Raw genomic sequence first — 17,114 nt, 5'->3', positions numbered from 1 at the left:
GCTCCTAGGAGATTTCAATGCTCAAGTGGGGAGTAATAATGAGAATTTAGAAGAAGTTATGGGCAGATATGGCCTAGGCTTAAGTAATGGCAAGGAAAATGACAATGGTGATAGACTTGTAAGTTTTTGTACTGAAAACAAACTTGTCATTGGTGGAACCATCTTTAAACACAAAAAGATTCATACTGCCACCTGGAGATCACCAGATCAAAGAACCTTTAACCAGATAGACCACATATGTATATCTAGACGCTTTAAAGGTTCTCTCCTTGATGTCAGGGTTGAAAGAGGACCTGATGTTAATTCAGACCATTATCTTCTATCTTCTAAAGTTCGGCTTAGATTTAAAAAGCAGGACACAAAGCCTAACCCCAGGAAGAAATATAATTTAACAACCCTCCAAAACTCTGAAAAGTTGCAAGAGTTTAAGCTCACTCTAAAGAATAGATTTGAGTTGCTGACTCTTCAAGAGGAAGATGGAGTGGAAGATATTTGGCAAGGTATCAAAAAAGTTTATAATGATACCAGCCAAGAAAAATTAGGTTTCAAAAAGGCTAACCAAAAGCCGTGGATCACTCAAAGATCCATTGATCTCATGGATCAAAGAAGAGAGGTAAGACAAAAGACACTCTCTAGAAACTCTCCAGAAGATAAAGACCTGTATAAGAGGCTCAGCAGGGAAATCCAAAAAAGTGTCAGAATTGACAAAAAAGAACACTTGGAAAACCTTGCCTTGCAAGCAGAAAATGCTGCTAATCAAAATAGAATGAAAGTTGTCTATGAGATTACTAAGAGCATTGCAGGCAAAGTACACAAATCAGGATCACACATCAGGGATAGGGATGGTTCACTCCTTAAAACTGATGAGGATATTCTAAATAGATGGGCAGAACATTTCACTGAACTGCTGAATCTTCCAGTTCCAGAGGAAGAAACTGAGATTCCACCCTCAGATGCACTTGACATTGACTGTCGAGCGCCAAATCTATTGGAAATCAAGGAGGCCATTAAAAGTTTGAAAAATAACAAGGCCGCAGGACCTGATAACATCCCAGCTGAGGTCATGAAAGCAGACCTAGACACATCTGCTGAGGCATTCCTACCTTTGATCACTAAGATATGGAATGATGAGTTATGCCCAGAGGACTGGAAAAATGGACATATCTCAATACTGGCCAAAAAAGGAGACTTGACCCAGTGTGGAAACTACAGAGGGATAATGCTTCTTTCAGTACCTGGCCGTATCCTTAGTAGGATTCTTCTTAATAGAATAAAGAAGAAGGTTAATGAAAAGCTAAGACCTAATCAGGCTGGATTTAGACCAAACCGTTCCACTATTGATCAGATAACCTCTCTAAGAATCATCATAGAGCAATCCAAGGAATGGAACTCTGAGCTTTTTATAAACTTTATTGACTACAAAAAAGCATTTGATTCTTTAGACAGGAAATCACTCTGGAAAATCTGCCGACACTATGGCATTCCAGAAAAGATAATCAATATCATTAAAGCTATCTATCATAAAGGAGGTGGAAATGTTATGTATAAAGGTAAACTATCAACCTTTTTTGAGATTGTAACAGGTGTCAGACAAGGATGCCTTCTCTCTCCCTTCCTTTTCCTCCTTGCCATTGACTGGATCATGAAGAACTGTGAAAGCAATGATGGCATTCGCTGGCAGTTATTTGGCAATCCCAAATATTTGGGAGATCTGGACTTTGCTGATGATATTGCTTTGTTAACAAGCAATAGAAGTCAAATGCAAAGAAGGACTAACATGATAGCTGAAACTTCCAAGAAAGTTGGACTTGAAATAAATGTTCCAAAAACTAAAATACTCAGATTAAATGCAAACTCCCAAGAACCAATAACTATTGGAAATCAAATTCTTGAGGATGTTAACTGCTTTGAGTATCTTGGAAGTAAAATTGATGAAGCTGGAGGCACTTTGACAGATGTTAAAGCTAGAATTAACAAATCTAGAACAGCCTTTGCCAGCTTGAATAAAATTTGGAATTCCAACAACATCTCCATAAAGACCAAGTTAAGACTTTTCAAGTCAAATGTTCTGTCTGTTTTGCTGTATGGGGCCGAAACTTGGTTCCTAAACACAGCAGTGGTCTCCAAGCTTCAGACATATGTCAACAAATGTCTTAGGAGAATCCACAAGATCTTTTGGCCAAACAAGATCACAAATGCTGAGCTTTTAGAGCGCAGTGATATGTCAGACATCAAACTGACAATAAAACAGAGAAAATGGAGATGGTTGGGGCACACTCTAAGGAAAGGGCATGATGATTTAACCTATCAAGCCTTGACTTGGGACCCCTTCACAGGAAAAAGGAAACCAGGTAGACCAAAAACAACCTGGAGGAGGGAATTCCTTGAAGAACTGAGTAAAAAGAATTTTTCATCTTTCAGTGAAGCCTCTACTGAGGCCCAATTCAAAGATAAATGGAGAACCATTGTGCGTGGCCTATGCTCTGGAAAGAAGAGATAAATGGCGATGATGAATGACAAATCACAATGACTAGTTGGACAAAACTAGAAAAGTTTAATTTGTATCAACATCTAATATAAGAAACATAAGAGCGCAACCTAGTTTTATAATATAAATTCTGAGACCAATATTTTTTGTAAATTTTCTTACATAATTATTTTTTTAAGGCTTAATATGCACATTAAATTCATTTTTAACCCATTGTGAATAGGGAAGAGGAAGCTGGATTCTTGGCTACATGGCTTTTAGTAAATCATTGGAAAAGAAATTTATTTTGAATATTTTTTCTGAATAATTACTGAAATCATGTTATTTACTAACAGCCTTGTAGCCGTTTTGGTCTTTCAAAAGTTCCAATTTTACTTCAGGCTAGCCAGGCAGAATCTTCTACCTGGATTCTATTCTATAATTTATCTTCTTTGGTCCTTCCCCACCCTGCTACAAAAAAAATATTCTATATTTAAGTGATTCTTAGATTAGTGAAAAAAATTCCTCCCTCCCCCACAGGTCTGTAGTAATTGATATAGAAAATACGTGGATATTATGACAGGGGGGAAATTGTCGTCAATTTAAGTTAAAATTTAATTTTTACAGTTCGTTTATACAGGAGAAGGGAAGGGGGCCGTTATTGTAGCCTGCTACAATTTTCATTTTATTAGAGAACATGATAATCTGGTGCAAGATCCAAATAAAACTAAATTTATTTTTTTAGTGAATACCTTTCTAAAAATAAAAGTCAAATAGTTATGAAATAACGAATATTAATTAATACATGTTATTGTTAGTTTGTTATTTTCCATTTTTACTCACATTGTTGTCCATTAAGAGATATAAGTTTTGTATAATTCTTTATCTAAAAGCGGAAATACAAATTAAGTTAATTAATTTTGGCATCCGTGATTGGTGGATTTAAAAAATCTGCGCTCTGATTGGATGTCGTACACCATTCAACCAATTAGAGCGCAAGTAGTTTAAAATCCACCTATCCTATTGGTCAAAATTAATTAACTTAAAATGTATTTCCGCTTTTAGATAAAGAATTGTACAAAAAACGAATTTTATAAAAAAAATCCTTAAAATTTGATGCAGATTTCAAATCTCCTCCCTACATTAAAATTCCGAAAAACTTATATCTCTTATTGTCCATGCGCCTTGTATTCTGTACAAGAATGGATAATTATTTTTTTTACCTATTTTTGTGCAATAGAAAATATATGGACAAGGGATATGGAAACAAAAAAACATCAAAAAAGTCAAAACCTCTATTCACAAGGAAGGGATGATTTTAAATCCAGCGTGGAAACTCTGCTCTGCCCATTGTTCCTTGAATTGTTCTCTTACAAAAAATTTTCAAATGTGAACAATTGTATACAATCAAACAAAGATGACAACATCCATTAGTAGCAAAACATAAAAAAAAAAAATATATCTTTGAAGCATTGCCGACAGACCAACAAACCAGGCAAATTAAAAGTCACACAGCCAGTTTGACCGCTTCTCCTTTATTTGTTGTTTGGTTGTGATCAAGTAAAGATCTAAACAGTAGCTGTGAATTTAAAATTTTATTTTTTATGATATATTTTAACATTTTGACTATTTTTGTATAATTCTTAATGCTTTTTTTCATTTATTTATGTTGTTGTTTTCTATTACAGATGCGATTGATAATGAAGATTTTTTTCTTTGAAATATATTTCGTTATGAAGCAGCAGTAGTTACTAATTTATAAATGTTATGGTTGAGATAGATTTATAACTGTTAAAAGTTTCTTAAATAGCACCCAAAAAATTTACATATTGTTACAAACAAATAAACCAAGGTTCTTTAACATAGTTTAAACTTAAGCTGTAGGTGGGAGTATGCAGCTGTAATCAACAACTGAATTAGTTTCAAAAAATATTTGGTAATTTTAGCAGATTTTAATTATAATTTTGGATACAAAAGCTTCTCCATAAAGACAATTTACATGTATTAAATATTATTTTGCTTGTTGGATATACCTTATTACTGAGGATTATGTACATAATGTAACAATTAATTAGTTCATTGTAATGTTTATGAATTGACTGTAATTTTCTGCTGTTATTTAAAAGGAAAACAAGGATGACAACATCCATAAAAGCGAAGCACTGAAACGGTAGGACAAACGGACAATAACACTTGTATAATGTCAGAACTGAATAATCAGAATATAAATGTATAAGAGTCAAAGCAAAAATGTAAGTAAATTTGTTGAAAAACTGCTTGAAACAGGATAATGTTTATGGACATACTTACATTTTTAGGACTTGATTATAGAGTTGCTTTGCTTATAATATTGTACTTTGTTGTTGCAGGAATCAGTAAACTAAAAATCAGATCTATCGGATTATTAGATCACATAAAAATTAGTTGTTAAAAAAGTAAAAAAAATCAACATGTTTAAAATTGACGTACGGACATTCTGGTAATGACTATAAAGTTGCTACGCTTTCTAAATCGTAACTAACTACTACAGGAATCACCATGCAAAGTTTGAAATCAATAGGAGAATTCTAACATGCCTAAATTAACGAAAAAAGCTATCCGTTACGGACGTACGGACGGTCCGACCCTAATTATAGAAAAGCTTCGCTTTTAATAACTTTCTCGACATTTTCTCAATGTTTCCAGCTGTAACACATTATTGTTATTACAGTTAGGGAGTTGAATCCATTATTATAAAAGCAGAAATATAATCTATGATTATGGTTTGGACCCTCTAAAACTGTAATCTACCTTTCCACTCTCCCCTCTCTTGGTGAAGATATCTTCAACGCCGATACGATTTTTGAAATTTAAGATTCCACTTTTGCCTCTCTTGGTGAAGATATCTTCAACGTCGATACGATTTTTGAAATGTAAGATTCCACTTTCCCCTCTCTTGGTGAAGATATCTTCAACGCCGATACAATTTTTGAAATTTAAGATTCCACTTTCGCCTCTCTTGGTGAAGATATCTTCAACAAGAGAGACAAAAGTGGAATCTTATATTTCAAAAATCGTATCGGCGTTGAAGATATCTTCACCAAGAGAGGGGAAAGTAGAAGGGTAGATTACAGTTTTAGAGGGTCCAAACCATAATCATAGATTATATTTCTGCTTCTATAAAAATGGATTCAACTCCCTAACTGTATTATGTTTTTACATTTAGTAAATATTTAACTTTGTGTTATTGTGTTTTAAATATTTAGAATATCCACTAAAATGAACATAAGTAGTTTTGTTAAAATTAGAATTATATTCAAAGTTTTAGCTTTTGGAATATTTGTATTCCAGATGCAAAATTCTATTTTTAAATACATTGAAAGGTGAGTAGATGAACATTTTTTTATCCAAACCCTTTTTATCTAATCCTGGAAAATATATCATAAACCACTTTCATTAGAATTGATAATTAAACGCATTTCTGTATTCTAAGTTTTTCATCTGTACTAAATAATCTTAAAAAACTATTTTAAAAATGTTGTCTAAAATGACTCCTATTTTATAGGCCTGTAGTTCAACAAACTTCTACTAAACACTATGATGATATAGTAAAGCCATACATTTATGTTTGCCAAGATGAACAGACCAACTATGATGCTGCTGTACAATTAGGTTATGAAACCTTTACAAAGTTTACATATGGTCTTATACCTGATAACAACACTATCACTTGGACTGGCAAGTATGGAAATCTTACTTATGAACAAGTCCAAAATTTGATGCTAGACGTTGATTATAGTGTCAATTCTTATTCAGCTAAAGATGATGATATTGCAAAAAATACTACGGTTCACACTGAAATGGTTTACATTGCTCCTTATGGATTTTGTGTAAAAGTAAAGTTTTTAACAAAAACAATAACTATAACAGTTAGGGAGTTGAATCCATTTTTATAGAAGCAGAAATATAATCTATGATTATGGTTTGGACCCTCTAAAACTGTAATCTACCTTTCCACTTTCCCCTCTCTTGGTGAAGATATCTTCAACGCCGATACGATTTTTGAAATGTAAGATTCTACTTTCCCCATTCTTGGTGAAGATATCTTCAACGCCGATACGATTTTTGAAATGTAAGATTCCACTTTCCCCTCTCTTGGTAAAGATATCTTCAACGCCGATACGATTTTTGAAATTTAAGATTCCACTTTTGCCTCTCTTGGTGAAGATATCTTTAACAAGAGAGATAAAAGTGGAATCATATATTTCAAAAATCGTATCGGCGTTGAAGATATCTTCACCAAGAGAGGGGAAAGTGGAAGGGTAGATTACAGTTTTAGAGGGTCCAAACTATAATCATAGATTATATTTCTGCTTCTATAAAAATGGATTCAACTCCCTAACTGTATAAAGTCAAAGAGAAAAACTTTCTATCTCTTTGTTGACCCAATGAGAGAAAACAGGCTAGTTCTAAATATTATGATAATTGGTGAAGGCGTATTTGGTCCCAACTGGAAAAACTTATATGAAGGACACAACTTTGAGGTTGAATATACTTTGTATGATCATAAGATTCACAAGGACATAACCTGCACTGATTATGAAGCTATTGGTTCCAGTTATGGAGAATGTGTTGAAACTGCAATGCAAGAAAGATTTCTAGCATGGTATAAATGTTTACCACCTTGGTTACCTGTCTTGAAAAATTTAACCTGTGACAAGGATGTGAAAGCCCAAATGCCAAGCAAACAAGATCTTGATGAAATAGCTTATGAAATTGGAAGATTTATCAAAGGATTTGATACTTCAATTTTTAGTGGCTGTTTGAGCCCATGTACTTCAATGAGTATGAAAATGATCAATGCCCTAAAAGTATCAAACAAAAAAGTCAGAGGATATTCTGTTTTAGATGCTAACCCAGAAGTCACTGTATATAAAGGAATTAACTGATAAATATTAATACTGAAAATTATCTTGTTAAAAATTATTTATATAAAACTTTTACTTATATAGTTAAGGGTTTTGAAATGAACTTCTAAGCCTAAATGGCCTTTTTCCAACATTTCTAAACTATGAAAAGCAGTTGCTTAACCTATCAAGAAATGCACCAATTATAAAGCAACAGCCAATCCTATACAAAGATTCTTTTTAAACATAGTTTATTTTAGTTAATGATTTTACAGATGTGTATGCCTATGACATGTTCAGCTTGGTGGTTGATTTGGGAAGTGCTCTTGGCCTATGGATGGGTTTGAGTGCTCTCTGCATCTTTGATCAGATTATACAAGTGTATAGAATTACATGAAAAAGGTTCACAGTTTTTGAATAGTTTGATATTAATCAATGACTTTTATTGAAACATAATTTCATATATAATTTCTTTTGATTTCTAAAGATATTAAGCAGAATGCCCAGGATTATCAGCATAAAATGTCTGATCTCAAAATAATAATTTTTAAATATGCAAAGTATGTTTCTAAAGCTTCGGTTCCCCAACACTACTATTAAACTACTATGCTGTGCAACTTTGCATTCTTTTTATATTAAATATCCATGGATTTATTAATGTATCTTAGAACTACTTAAGTTTTAAACATTTATAAATACATTCATTTATTAAATTATATCTTGTGATTTGAAGAGAAGCTTTGCACATGTCATTGAGGCACTGGTAAATATAAAGAGTGTCCTCGAAAAAGCTGCATTTTTTGGTTTTGGGAATCAACCAATATGTTGCAAAATGAATAACTTAATTAAATGTAATTATTATTTCAGATTTACAATAAGGCATTTTTCATCTACATGTACATTTCAGTACAAACACATTTTTAGAGATATCAATAACATATCAGGTAAATTTTATGTTTATTTTTTGTTCATGCTCCTAGTTGATTCCCAAACCGGCATAAGGCAGTTTTCGAACACTCTGTATATATAACTGACAATTAACATTTTCAATTATAATAATTTTATTTCATTTTGAATTTATTTGATCTATGGTACTGGTACATGTAAAATGGCATACAGATAATTAAATGTAATATGTAAGTAATAATAAATATCTATTCCTATTACTTTCTATATACTTATTAATTTACAATATCAATAAATATGTTTTTTTTACATATAGAAATATCTAAATCAAATTGAAGCTTTCTAATTGCACAAAGATTACTGTAATTCAATCATGTCAAAATCTCCTCTCATACATCAATTCCAAAATTATCATTTGATCACAGCATAACAGTAAACATAAACACTCAAAAAATATATAAAGAGTGTTTTTTAAAACCCAATCACACACAATTATCATCATAAACCCAACAATTTTGGTTCTTTCAATAAGAAAACAATATTGAATTGTAATCTTCTAACCTTTCTAGAGCACCATTTCTCGAGACCTATTACTAGGGAAGGATTTTGCTATACTAGGATAGTGCATATTTATTTCAAAGAAGTTGTATCAACTTTTTTTTTTATAGCTAGCCGGTCCTTTTAGTAAGTAGTAGATGTAAAAATTTTCATAGAATTCAGATATGCAATCGGTTTTTTTGTAGACCTCTTATTTTTTAAGTAATTTAAGTTTTAAAAAAAAAAATTAAGTCGATTTTAAGGTACTAAAATGCAACAAAAAAAAGAAAGAAAATGGCCATTATGAACAAAAATAGTAAGATCTTTAATTTGACACCTTACTTTTTCAATTCTGTCAGGTAATTATTGAAAAAATCGATTATTTTAAACCCACGAGAATAAAAACTTTGAACTCAATTTTATCATTTCACAAGTAAAAAAATATGGGTTCATATATACCTTTAGAATCAGAAAAATATTACGAATCCATTGTAAGCAAAATTGAAAAAAAAAGTTTACAATATAGTATATAAACTACAATAAAAGGAATTATATGAAAATATCATATTATATTGTACAGGCAACGTCTTAACTCTTCAATTGAGTATAAAAATGGGAAGGGGGTATAGAGGGGGTAAAGAGGGGGTAAAAAAGGGAAGACGATAGTGTTGCCAGAACAAAAAATACAATTGGCCATTTTTTTAATTTTTAATTTTTTTACTTTTTTTCATTTTTGCTTACATTGGATTCGTAATATTTTTCTGATTCTAAAGGTATATATGAACCCATGTTTTTTATGTCTGTTTGAGAAAATATTTAGGTCTAAAGTTTTTATTAAACCGAGGTTAAAAAAATAGATTTTTTCAATAATTACTCAACAGAATTTTAAAAGTAAGGTGTCAAATTAAAGATCTTACTATTTTTGTTCTTACTGGCCATTTTCTTCTTTTATTTTGTTGCGTTTTAGTACCTTAAAACCGACTTAATTATTTTTTTAAAAAACTTAAATTACTTAAAAAATAAGAGGTCTACAAAAAAACCGATTGCATATCTGAATTCTATGAAAAATTTTACATCTACTACTTACTAAAAGAACCGGCTAGCTATAAAAAAAAAAGTTGATACACCTTCTTTTAAAAAATCGAACTTTCTAAGTTACTTGAAATCTTTTAAAAGGACCCAATAATTTGTAATGCAAGGATTGGGTTAGAAATTTGGTTAAAGTCTATTGAAAGGTCGTTACATGCCCTATCAAAAGCCCCAAACATTATAGGGTCTATCTCCAAGATTTCAAGTAATTAAGACGGTTTAAATTGTGAGCGATTTGTTTTTTAAACACACTTTATAGGTTAAATTATTAATTGATTTATTTGCTATTGCCAATAATTTGTCATTTTAATTTAAATAAATTATTCATAGATTGAACTTCTTCTATTTTTGAATTTATTGATCTGTGTTGTATCAATGCTCAGAACTGGAAATAATTTTGCTTCTGCTCGGTCAGACGCTTTTACCTAAATAATATAGGAATTGAAGAGTTTTTAAATTATAAGCAGACTTACTGACATTAATTGTAACATGAACAGAAGTTCATTACCTAGGAAAAATAGAAAATAATAAATACTCTTTATGTTTATTATCTGTTTATTTTTATTTTTTTAATGATTCCCTATGAAAATTAATATAATTCCCTTATTTTGTTTTTTTTTGTGATCACTCCTATGAATGAACTGAACATACAGTACATTATTTACAGTAGATGTGTCGGTCATGCCACTAGAGACATATAGATATAATCATCTATAATACAAAGTAGCTTGATGTCTGTCTGTCCGTCCGTCCGTCTGAAGCTTAAGATCTCGGTAACAACTGAACCGATCGGATTCTACTCTTCAGGGTATATACCTATTGGCCCTGTGGTGGTTTTAAGCTATTTTTTTGGGGGGCGGGACACCCCCAATCCCCCCAAAAACAAAAATATCCCCCCCCCCTTTTTCCTTTTTTTGTTTTTTTTTTTTTTTGCTGAAGATTTCCTTGGTCCTTTATGTTTTGTAGAAGATTTCCTTGGTCCTTTATGTTTTGAAGAAGATTTCCTTGGTCTTTTAACGAATTTCGCCTTAATTTTTTTTATCACCTCTTGGGGCAAAGCCCCTAGAGGCTAGGGGCGAAGCCGCTAGTAACTTTACAAAGTGTCTCAAAAATCAGCCATGTGACGTCATAAAAATGAGGGAGACGAGAGGAAAAGTGGCAAAGAAAACCCCTAAGAAAGAGATGGATAATCCCTCATTTTTATTACGTCACATTACTGATTTTTAAGACACTTTGTAAAGTTAAGATATTATCCAAAAATAAAAGATGTGTCATTTTCAATTACCTATATTTTTTTATACCATTGAACAGCTGATCTTTGTCACTTAGTCTGTTTGTCTTTCAATATTTTTTCTTCGCAACTTAGGGATGTTATCGTCATTGTTTTTAGCAGCGAAGCTACTCTATAATTCACTTTTTCCGTCAGTTTGTCAGTCAGTCCGTCAGTCCTAAACACTATGGGGGAAACGTTATTTTCTAGGCTCCCATACAAGATAGACAGCTGAAATTTTTAGTGAAAATTCCTATGACATACGCCTATCTAATCTATACATTGTTTTGTCCATCTGTCGGTTATTTGGGGTGCTAGATCGATTCCTAGACTTTTCTTGATTTTCTTAATTCCTATTCAGGATTGACGGCTAAAATAATCAGGGATTGAATATGCTCAAATTATACATATTTCATATTTAAGTTTCATTAAGATTTGTCTATTAATTGGGGTGCTAGATCGATTCCTAGATTCTTAAGTTTTCGTGATTTTAAAGGTTGCGTGATTTTAAAGGTTTCCTGTTTTACCTATTTTATCATGTTAAATTTTTATTGACACTGCTCTATAGTAATTTTTTCCCAATATCCATTCATAATTTTTGAGCTTCGCTATTTTAGGATGTTATCCTCATTGTTTTTTTAACCTTATTACTCCACTCCTCTTGCATCATGGCTGTTCTCATTTTCTCGAACCTCCGCATGTTGGCCTCAAACCCAGTATTCAGACCAGCCTAGAATATTAATAACAATCGTATAGGTATGCCCAGATATTTTATATGTTTATCACATTAATAGTTTGCTAATATAATATAGTCCTTAGATATTGTTTTATACGTTCCTCCATTGTCATGTATGGTATGTGGTAAAGTAATAAGAGGGGGGGGGGGAGTACAATTATATCAGCCAGCTATGAGAAATATTTCATCAAGGTATTAAATAAAACTATTAACCTCAAATTTAGTTTTGGTAGTGCCCAGAGCTGGCAAGATTTGCTCTATCTCATCTTCAATACTCCATTTTCTTTCCTAAGAATACAGGGTAATTAATTTTCCAGTATTGCTTCAAAACCGATTAATATCCGCTGGATTAGAACCGGTTATCAGCCATTCTGAAAAATTATGTATAGTATCATATTGCAAACAATTCTCCACGATTATGAAAATAAATATCATAAAATGAATACCAGTTTTGTTAGGACTTTGGCCACTCGGGGTTACTAAAACTGGCTTTAATCCTTTAATATTTCGTTTTGATATCCGCGGAAAGCTGTCTATATTAAAATGCGATAAATAACTAATCATTCCACAAATTGAATAAGTCCAAAAATCAGATATCTTTTTATTAATTGAGAAATAGAGAACTTTGATAAAGCAAGGACGTCCAAGGGGGGGGGGGTTATTATTCCCACTCCCAAACGAATTTGATACCCCCAACCATTTAGGAAGGGGGAATCCTCACGCCATTTTACCCCCCCCCCCCCTCCCCCCCATACAAAATTTTTACACCCCACCCCCAGAAATTAAAAAGCTTGGACTTCCTTGTTTACAAGTTTTTATTTATTAGTCTGTTAACAAACGTACATATAAATGATCCAATAAATATGATTAAAGATAATACCTTGTTATCTGCAAATGCTCGCCGTTTTTCTGAATCTATCCTTTCCTAAAAAAAATAGATGTTTTTCTTAAATTCTTAACATTCAAAATTAAATGATAAAAAATTTGTAATTTTTACCTTGTCTTCAAGCTGTAATGTTTTCACTTCTTCCCATAACTTTTCCTTAAAATAAGATAGAACCTTACAAACCATGAAATCATAGTTTTTGATTCTTGTACATTTCTTAATTTTTTTCTGTAATTGAAAAGCTTATCTATTGATGGTGAACAATATTGTCCTTGTTTTTAGCAAAGCTACCCAATAACTTAACTCAGCCTATACTGCATTTATTCAAATTTTGTGATGATTCCACTGACCAATAAATATCTACTCAACTTTTTATGTATGTACTGTCCACTCAAGAATAAGAAATCTAATCTAATCTAATATAACAACATACTTAATTGTTCGCTATTCTTTCCATTCAACTTATATATCATTTTTTTTGTCCTATGCGTTGCTTATGAACATAATTTTATGGATAAAAAATCTACCTGGAGGAGCAATATTTCTTGGTGACTTGTGTTGCTTGCAATACTTTTCACAAATTTTATAAACTAAAATAAAACGATGTTGAAAATATAACTATATATATAAAAAGAAACTTTAGTATTTCTCTATCAAATTCATAAAAGACATAATGTATTTTTCTACGTTTTTTTTATAGACGCGGTTACGAAAATAAAACATAGGTGGTTGTAAACTATTTCTGTATACCAGGGCTCGGCAGCCGCGCATTAGCTTCAAATTTAAACCAGCTAGTGTGACATAAAAATTTTCTAATGGATGGATTATCTGATTAGAAACAGATTTAGCCTGTTCAATTTTAAAGTTTTAATATGACGATCACCCCAAGTGTTACACGCAGCTGCCGAGCCCTGCTATGAATACCATATCATATGTTTTTTAACATTTAAATCGTGATCTATAAAGTTTAGAATCCCTCACACTGTCTGTATATCCGTAATATGTAACCTTTTCACTCTCAATATTTAAATATTTCCTCCATAAACAATAAACCTATTGACAAAATCAACAAGCGTTAATAACGCATTACATGACATTCAGACATTGTTAGGGATCCAAAGCTTTATAGAGTCTTTAGTAATAAGCTTATTAATAATTATGGGAAAAGTTTGGTCCTTAAGGGGCGATTCGTCGTATTTTCAAAATGGCCTTTGTTAGGTTATTTTAGGTTAAGTTAATTTATATTGGGTTAGGTGATTGCCCCGCAGGGTAAGGTAAATGGCCCCGCAGGGGGTAGAAATAGGAGAAAAGCTTCTGTGAAAAAATATGAAGAAACGCCCTATAAGGGGCGTTGCCACGAAAGGGACTATACTAAAAGATAGTTATCGTACCTGGATTTGAGTGAGATCAAGCAGAATCTTGCACGGTATTTCTGGTATACTAAAATAATGATTTTAGGATATACAAGGAAAATCAGTCGTCAATTTAGGTTGCTATTGTGGTCCTAGTTTATTGGTCAGTTTGTTCATCCAGTAGGAGTCGCGGGAATTGGGTAAAGGGGGGTAGATGGAAGTATCGTTATTTTAGCCAGTTGCGAGTTTCACTTTATTAGAGGACATGAAAATCTAGTGCATTATTTAAGAAATGATGAAAATTACTATTATTATAAACATTGATTTATCTTGAATTTTCCAATAATTTTATTGAAAGATTTTTTTCTCAATGTAAACATTTTTGGTTTTCTATTGTCACTGGGCAGGTTTAAGGCTATTACATAAACCATCCTTTGAGTTTAAAATTCTAGATGCCTCCGGAAAAAATATTTAAACTGACTTGCTATACCTTTTTTCTGGTATATTTGAGTTGAGCTGAAACCATTGTTTGGTCAAATATCCATCCCAATCTACTGGCGATAGATTATTCTCATCCTAGATAGATAGATAGATAGATAGATAGATAGATAGATAGATAGATAGATAGATAGATAGATAGATAGATAGATAGATAGATAGATAGATAGATAGATAGATAGATAGATAGATAGATAGATAGATAGATAGATAGATAGATAGATAGATAGATAGATAGATAGATAGATAGATAGATAGATAGATAGATAGATAGATAGATAGATAGATAGATAGATAGATAGATAGATAGATAGATAGATAGATAGATAGATAGATAGATAGATAGATAGATAGATAGATAGATAGATAGATAGATAGATAGATAGATAGATAGATAGATAGATAGATAGTAGACTATAAAAGTTGGAAAGATTTTTAATCAATATAATAGATTTGAAATCTGCATAAAGTTTTAAGGATTTTTTATAAAATTCGTTTTTTATATAATTCTTTATTTAAAGGCGCAAATACGATTTAAGTTAATAAATTTTGACCAATAGGATAGCTGGATTGGAAACTACCTACGCTCTAATTGGTTGAATGATGTACGTCACTTAAGCTTCTCCAATCAGAGCGCAGATAGTTTTCAATCTACCAATCACAGATCTCAAAATTATTTAACTTAATTTGTATTTGCGCCTTTAAATAAAGTATTATATAAAAAACTAATTTTATAAAAAATCCTTAAAATTTTATGCAGATTTCAAATCTATTATATTGATTAAAAATCTTTCCAACTTTTATAGTCTAATAGATAGATAGATAGATAGATAGATAGATAGATAGATAGATAGATATATAGATACCTTAATAGTTGATGTCTTTCTTGCTTTGGCACTTGTTTTCAATGAGTTTACATAATCACACAAATCTAGAACATAATCCAATTCACATTTTAAACATTCTTGTTAAGTTTATTCAGTACCCCATTAAAAAAAACTAATAAATAATTCCACCTTGATTATGCGCCAGGCTAGACAGTGCAGAGTCAAGATTAGATATGACTGTCATGGATGTATGTCGTCCTGGTCCAAGCAGAAAACATTCTCGTAGCAGGCTGGTCAGTTTTGAGGCCTAGAAATTGGTTTTAAATATAATCTAAAACATTTTTTTATTTTTACTGCCTGTCTATTGCAAAAATTCAGTTTTACTACCTGTCAATTGAATTGCAAAAAAATGCAGATGAGACTTCGACACTATGTTAAAATGACTTAAGACTTGTTATAGACTTTATAACAAATTGTTTTTTTTTCTGAATTTGTAAACGTAAATATTGTAATAGTTATTTCTCGTATCGTATTATAAACGGCTTTCCGCGGTGCCTTCGGCACCACGGGGCTAAAAAAAATAGTTTTAATCTTGTGATTGTACATTTTTATATTCGTAGAAAACTGGATATAATACGATGCTAGACATAGTTTTTTCGTATGGATGAGAACCGGTTCCTATCCACCGGATTCGAATGAATACGAGAAAATACTATCTCTAATTTTTAATTGTTTTTTTTTAAATCAACTTTATAAGGATAACAACAACCATAAGTAGCACAAAAAGACAAAGTGAGTTATAAAGCATATGTTTAGTCACGAAACCTTTGTAATAAAATTAGTTATTATGTCTTTTGATGAATAATCGACAAACATATGATCATAAAAAATTATAGACTAGATGCACAAAGGCCATAAGAATCTTCACTGAAATTTTAGCTGTCTAACTTAAATTGAAGCAGAGAAAATTACATTTCCCCCATAGTGTTACGGACTGACTTACAGACAGACGAGTATCATAAAGTAGGCTTACAGAAAAGCGAATAATAGAGTAGTTTTGGTACTTATAATTTAAAGCTACAGGGTCATTCAAGAGAAATGATTTTTTTAAAAACTTAATTATGCATAGAAAATAAAACAATTATGTAAAATGCTTTATATATTTGGAAAACCTATTATGGGACATTTATGTTTCAAATATTTAAAAATGATTATTTCAACAAAATATGCCCTAAAACCGGTTTTTCCAGAGGCTTTATTTTAAGATTTATTGAATTAAAGGTTGTTAAAAAATGTGCAACTTTTAAAAAAATCATTTCTCTTGAATGACCCTGTATAATTAAAGAAAATGGCTAACCTGATATGGAATGTTTACGTATTTGTCTGGATCACTTGATATTCTAATAATCATTTAGACTTTCATATAAAGATTAAACAAGGATGACAACTTCCATAAGTAGCGAAGCACAAAATCTATTATGAAATAGACAAACGGACAAAGTGAGTTATAGAGCAGATTAACTGTTATCATAACTTGGAAAAGAAATAGAGATATATGCAAATAAATATGCAAAAACTTAAAATCACAAAACCTTAAAAAATTGTAAATTATACTGATTTAACATAGTTTGGGATGTACAAAATAATATTTTGAAAACTT

General features: G+C 31.4%; 1 protein-coding gene across 1 annotated transcript in view; it reads right to left on the bottom strand.

Moving 5' to 3' along the window:
- Positions 1-8,396: 8,396 nt before the first annotated feature.
- The window catches only part of LOC145328376 (uncharacterized), a 28,605-nt gene continuing 19,887 nt past the window's right edge, over positions 8,397-17,114 (bottom strand). Inside the window, exons 10-20 of the mRNA XM_080172010.1 lie at positions 16,812-16,856; positions 15,644-15,761; positions 15,494-15,558; positions 14,620-14,705; positions 14,169-14,217; positions 13,305-13,367; positions 12,889-12,933; positions 12,772-12,816; positions 12,105-12,179; positions 11,799-11,885; positions 8,397-10,310 (exon numbers count right to left, since the gene is read on the bottom strand). Of these exons, the coding sequence (XP_080028136.1) occupies positions 10,206-10,310; positions 11,799-11,885; positions 12,105-12,179; positions 12,772-12,816; positions 12,889-12,933; positions 13,305-13,367; positions 14,169-14,217; positions 14,620-14,705; positions 15,494-15,558; positions 15,644-15,761; positions 16,812-16,856 (783 nt within the window). The 3' untranslated portion in view covers positions 8,397-10,205. The remainder of the gene's footprint in view (positions 10,311-11,798; positions 11,886-12,104; positions 12,180-12,771; positions 12,817-12,888; positions 12,934-13,304; positions 13,368-14,168; positions 14,218-14,619; positions 14,706-15,493; positions 15,559-15,643; positions 15,762-16,811; positions 16,857-17,114) is intronic.

This window comes from Acartia tonsa, chromosome 9, assembly GCF_053477335.1.
Source record: "Acartia tonsa isolate MP-2025a chromosome 9, ASM5347733v1, whole genome shotgun sequence".
NCBI classification, from domain to species: domain Eukaryota; kingdom Metazoa; phylum Arthropoda; class Copepoda; order Calanoida; family Acartiidae; genus Acartia; species Acartia tonsa.
Note: the sequence above shows the minus strand (reverse complement) of the source record. Positions and strands in the feature narration are given on the sequence as shown.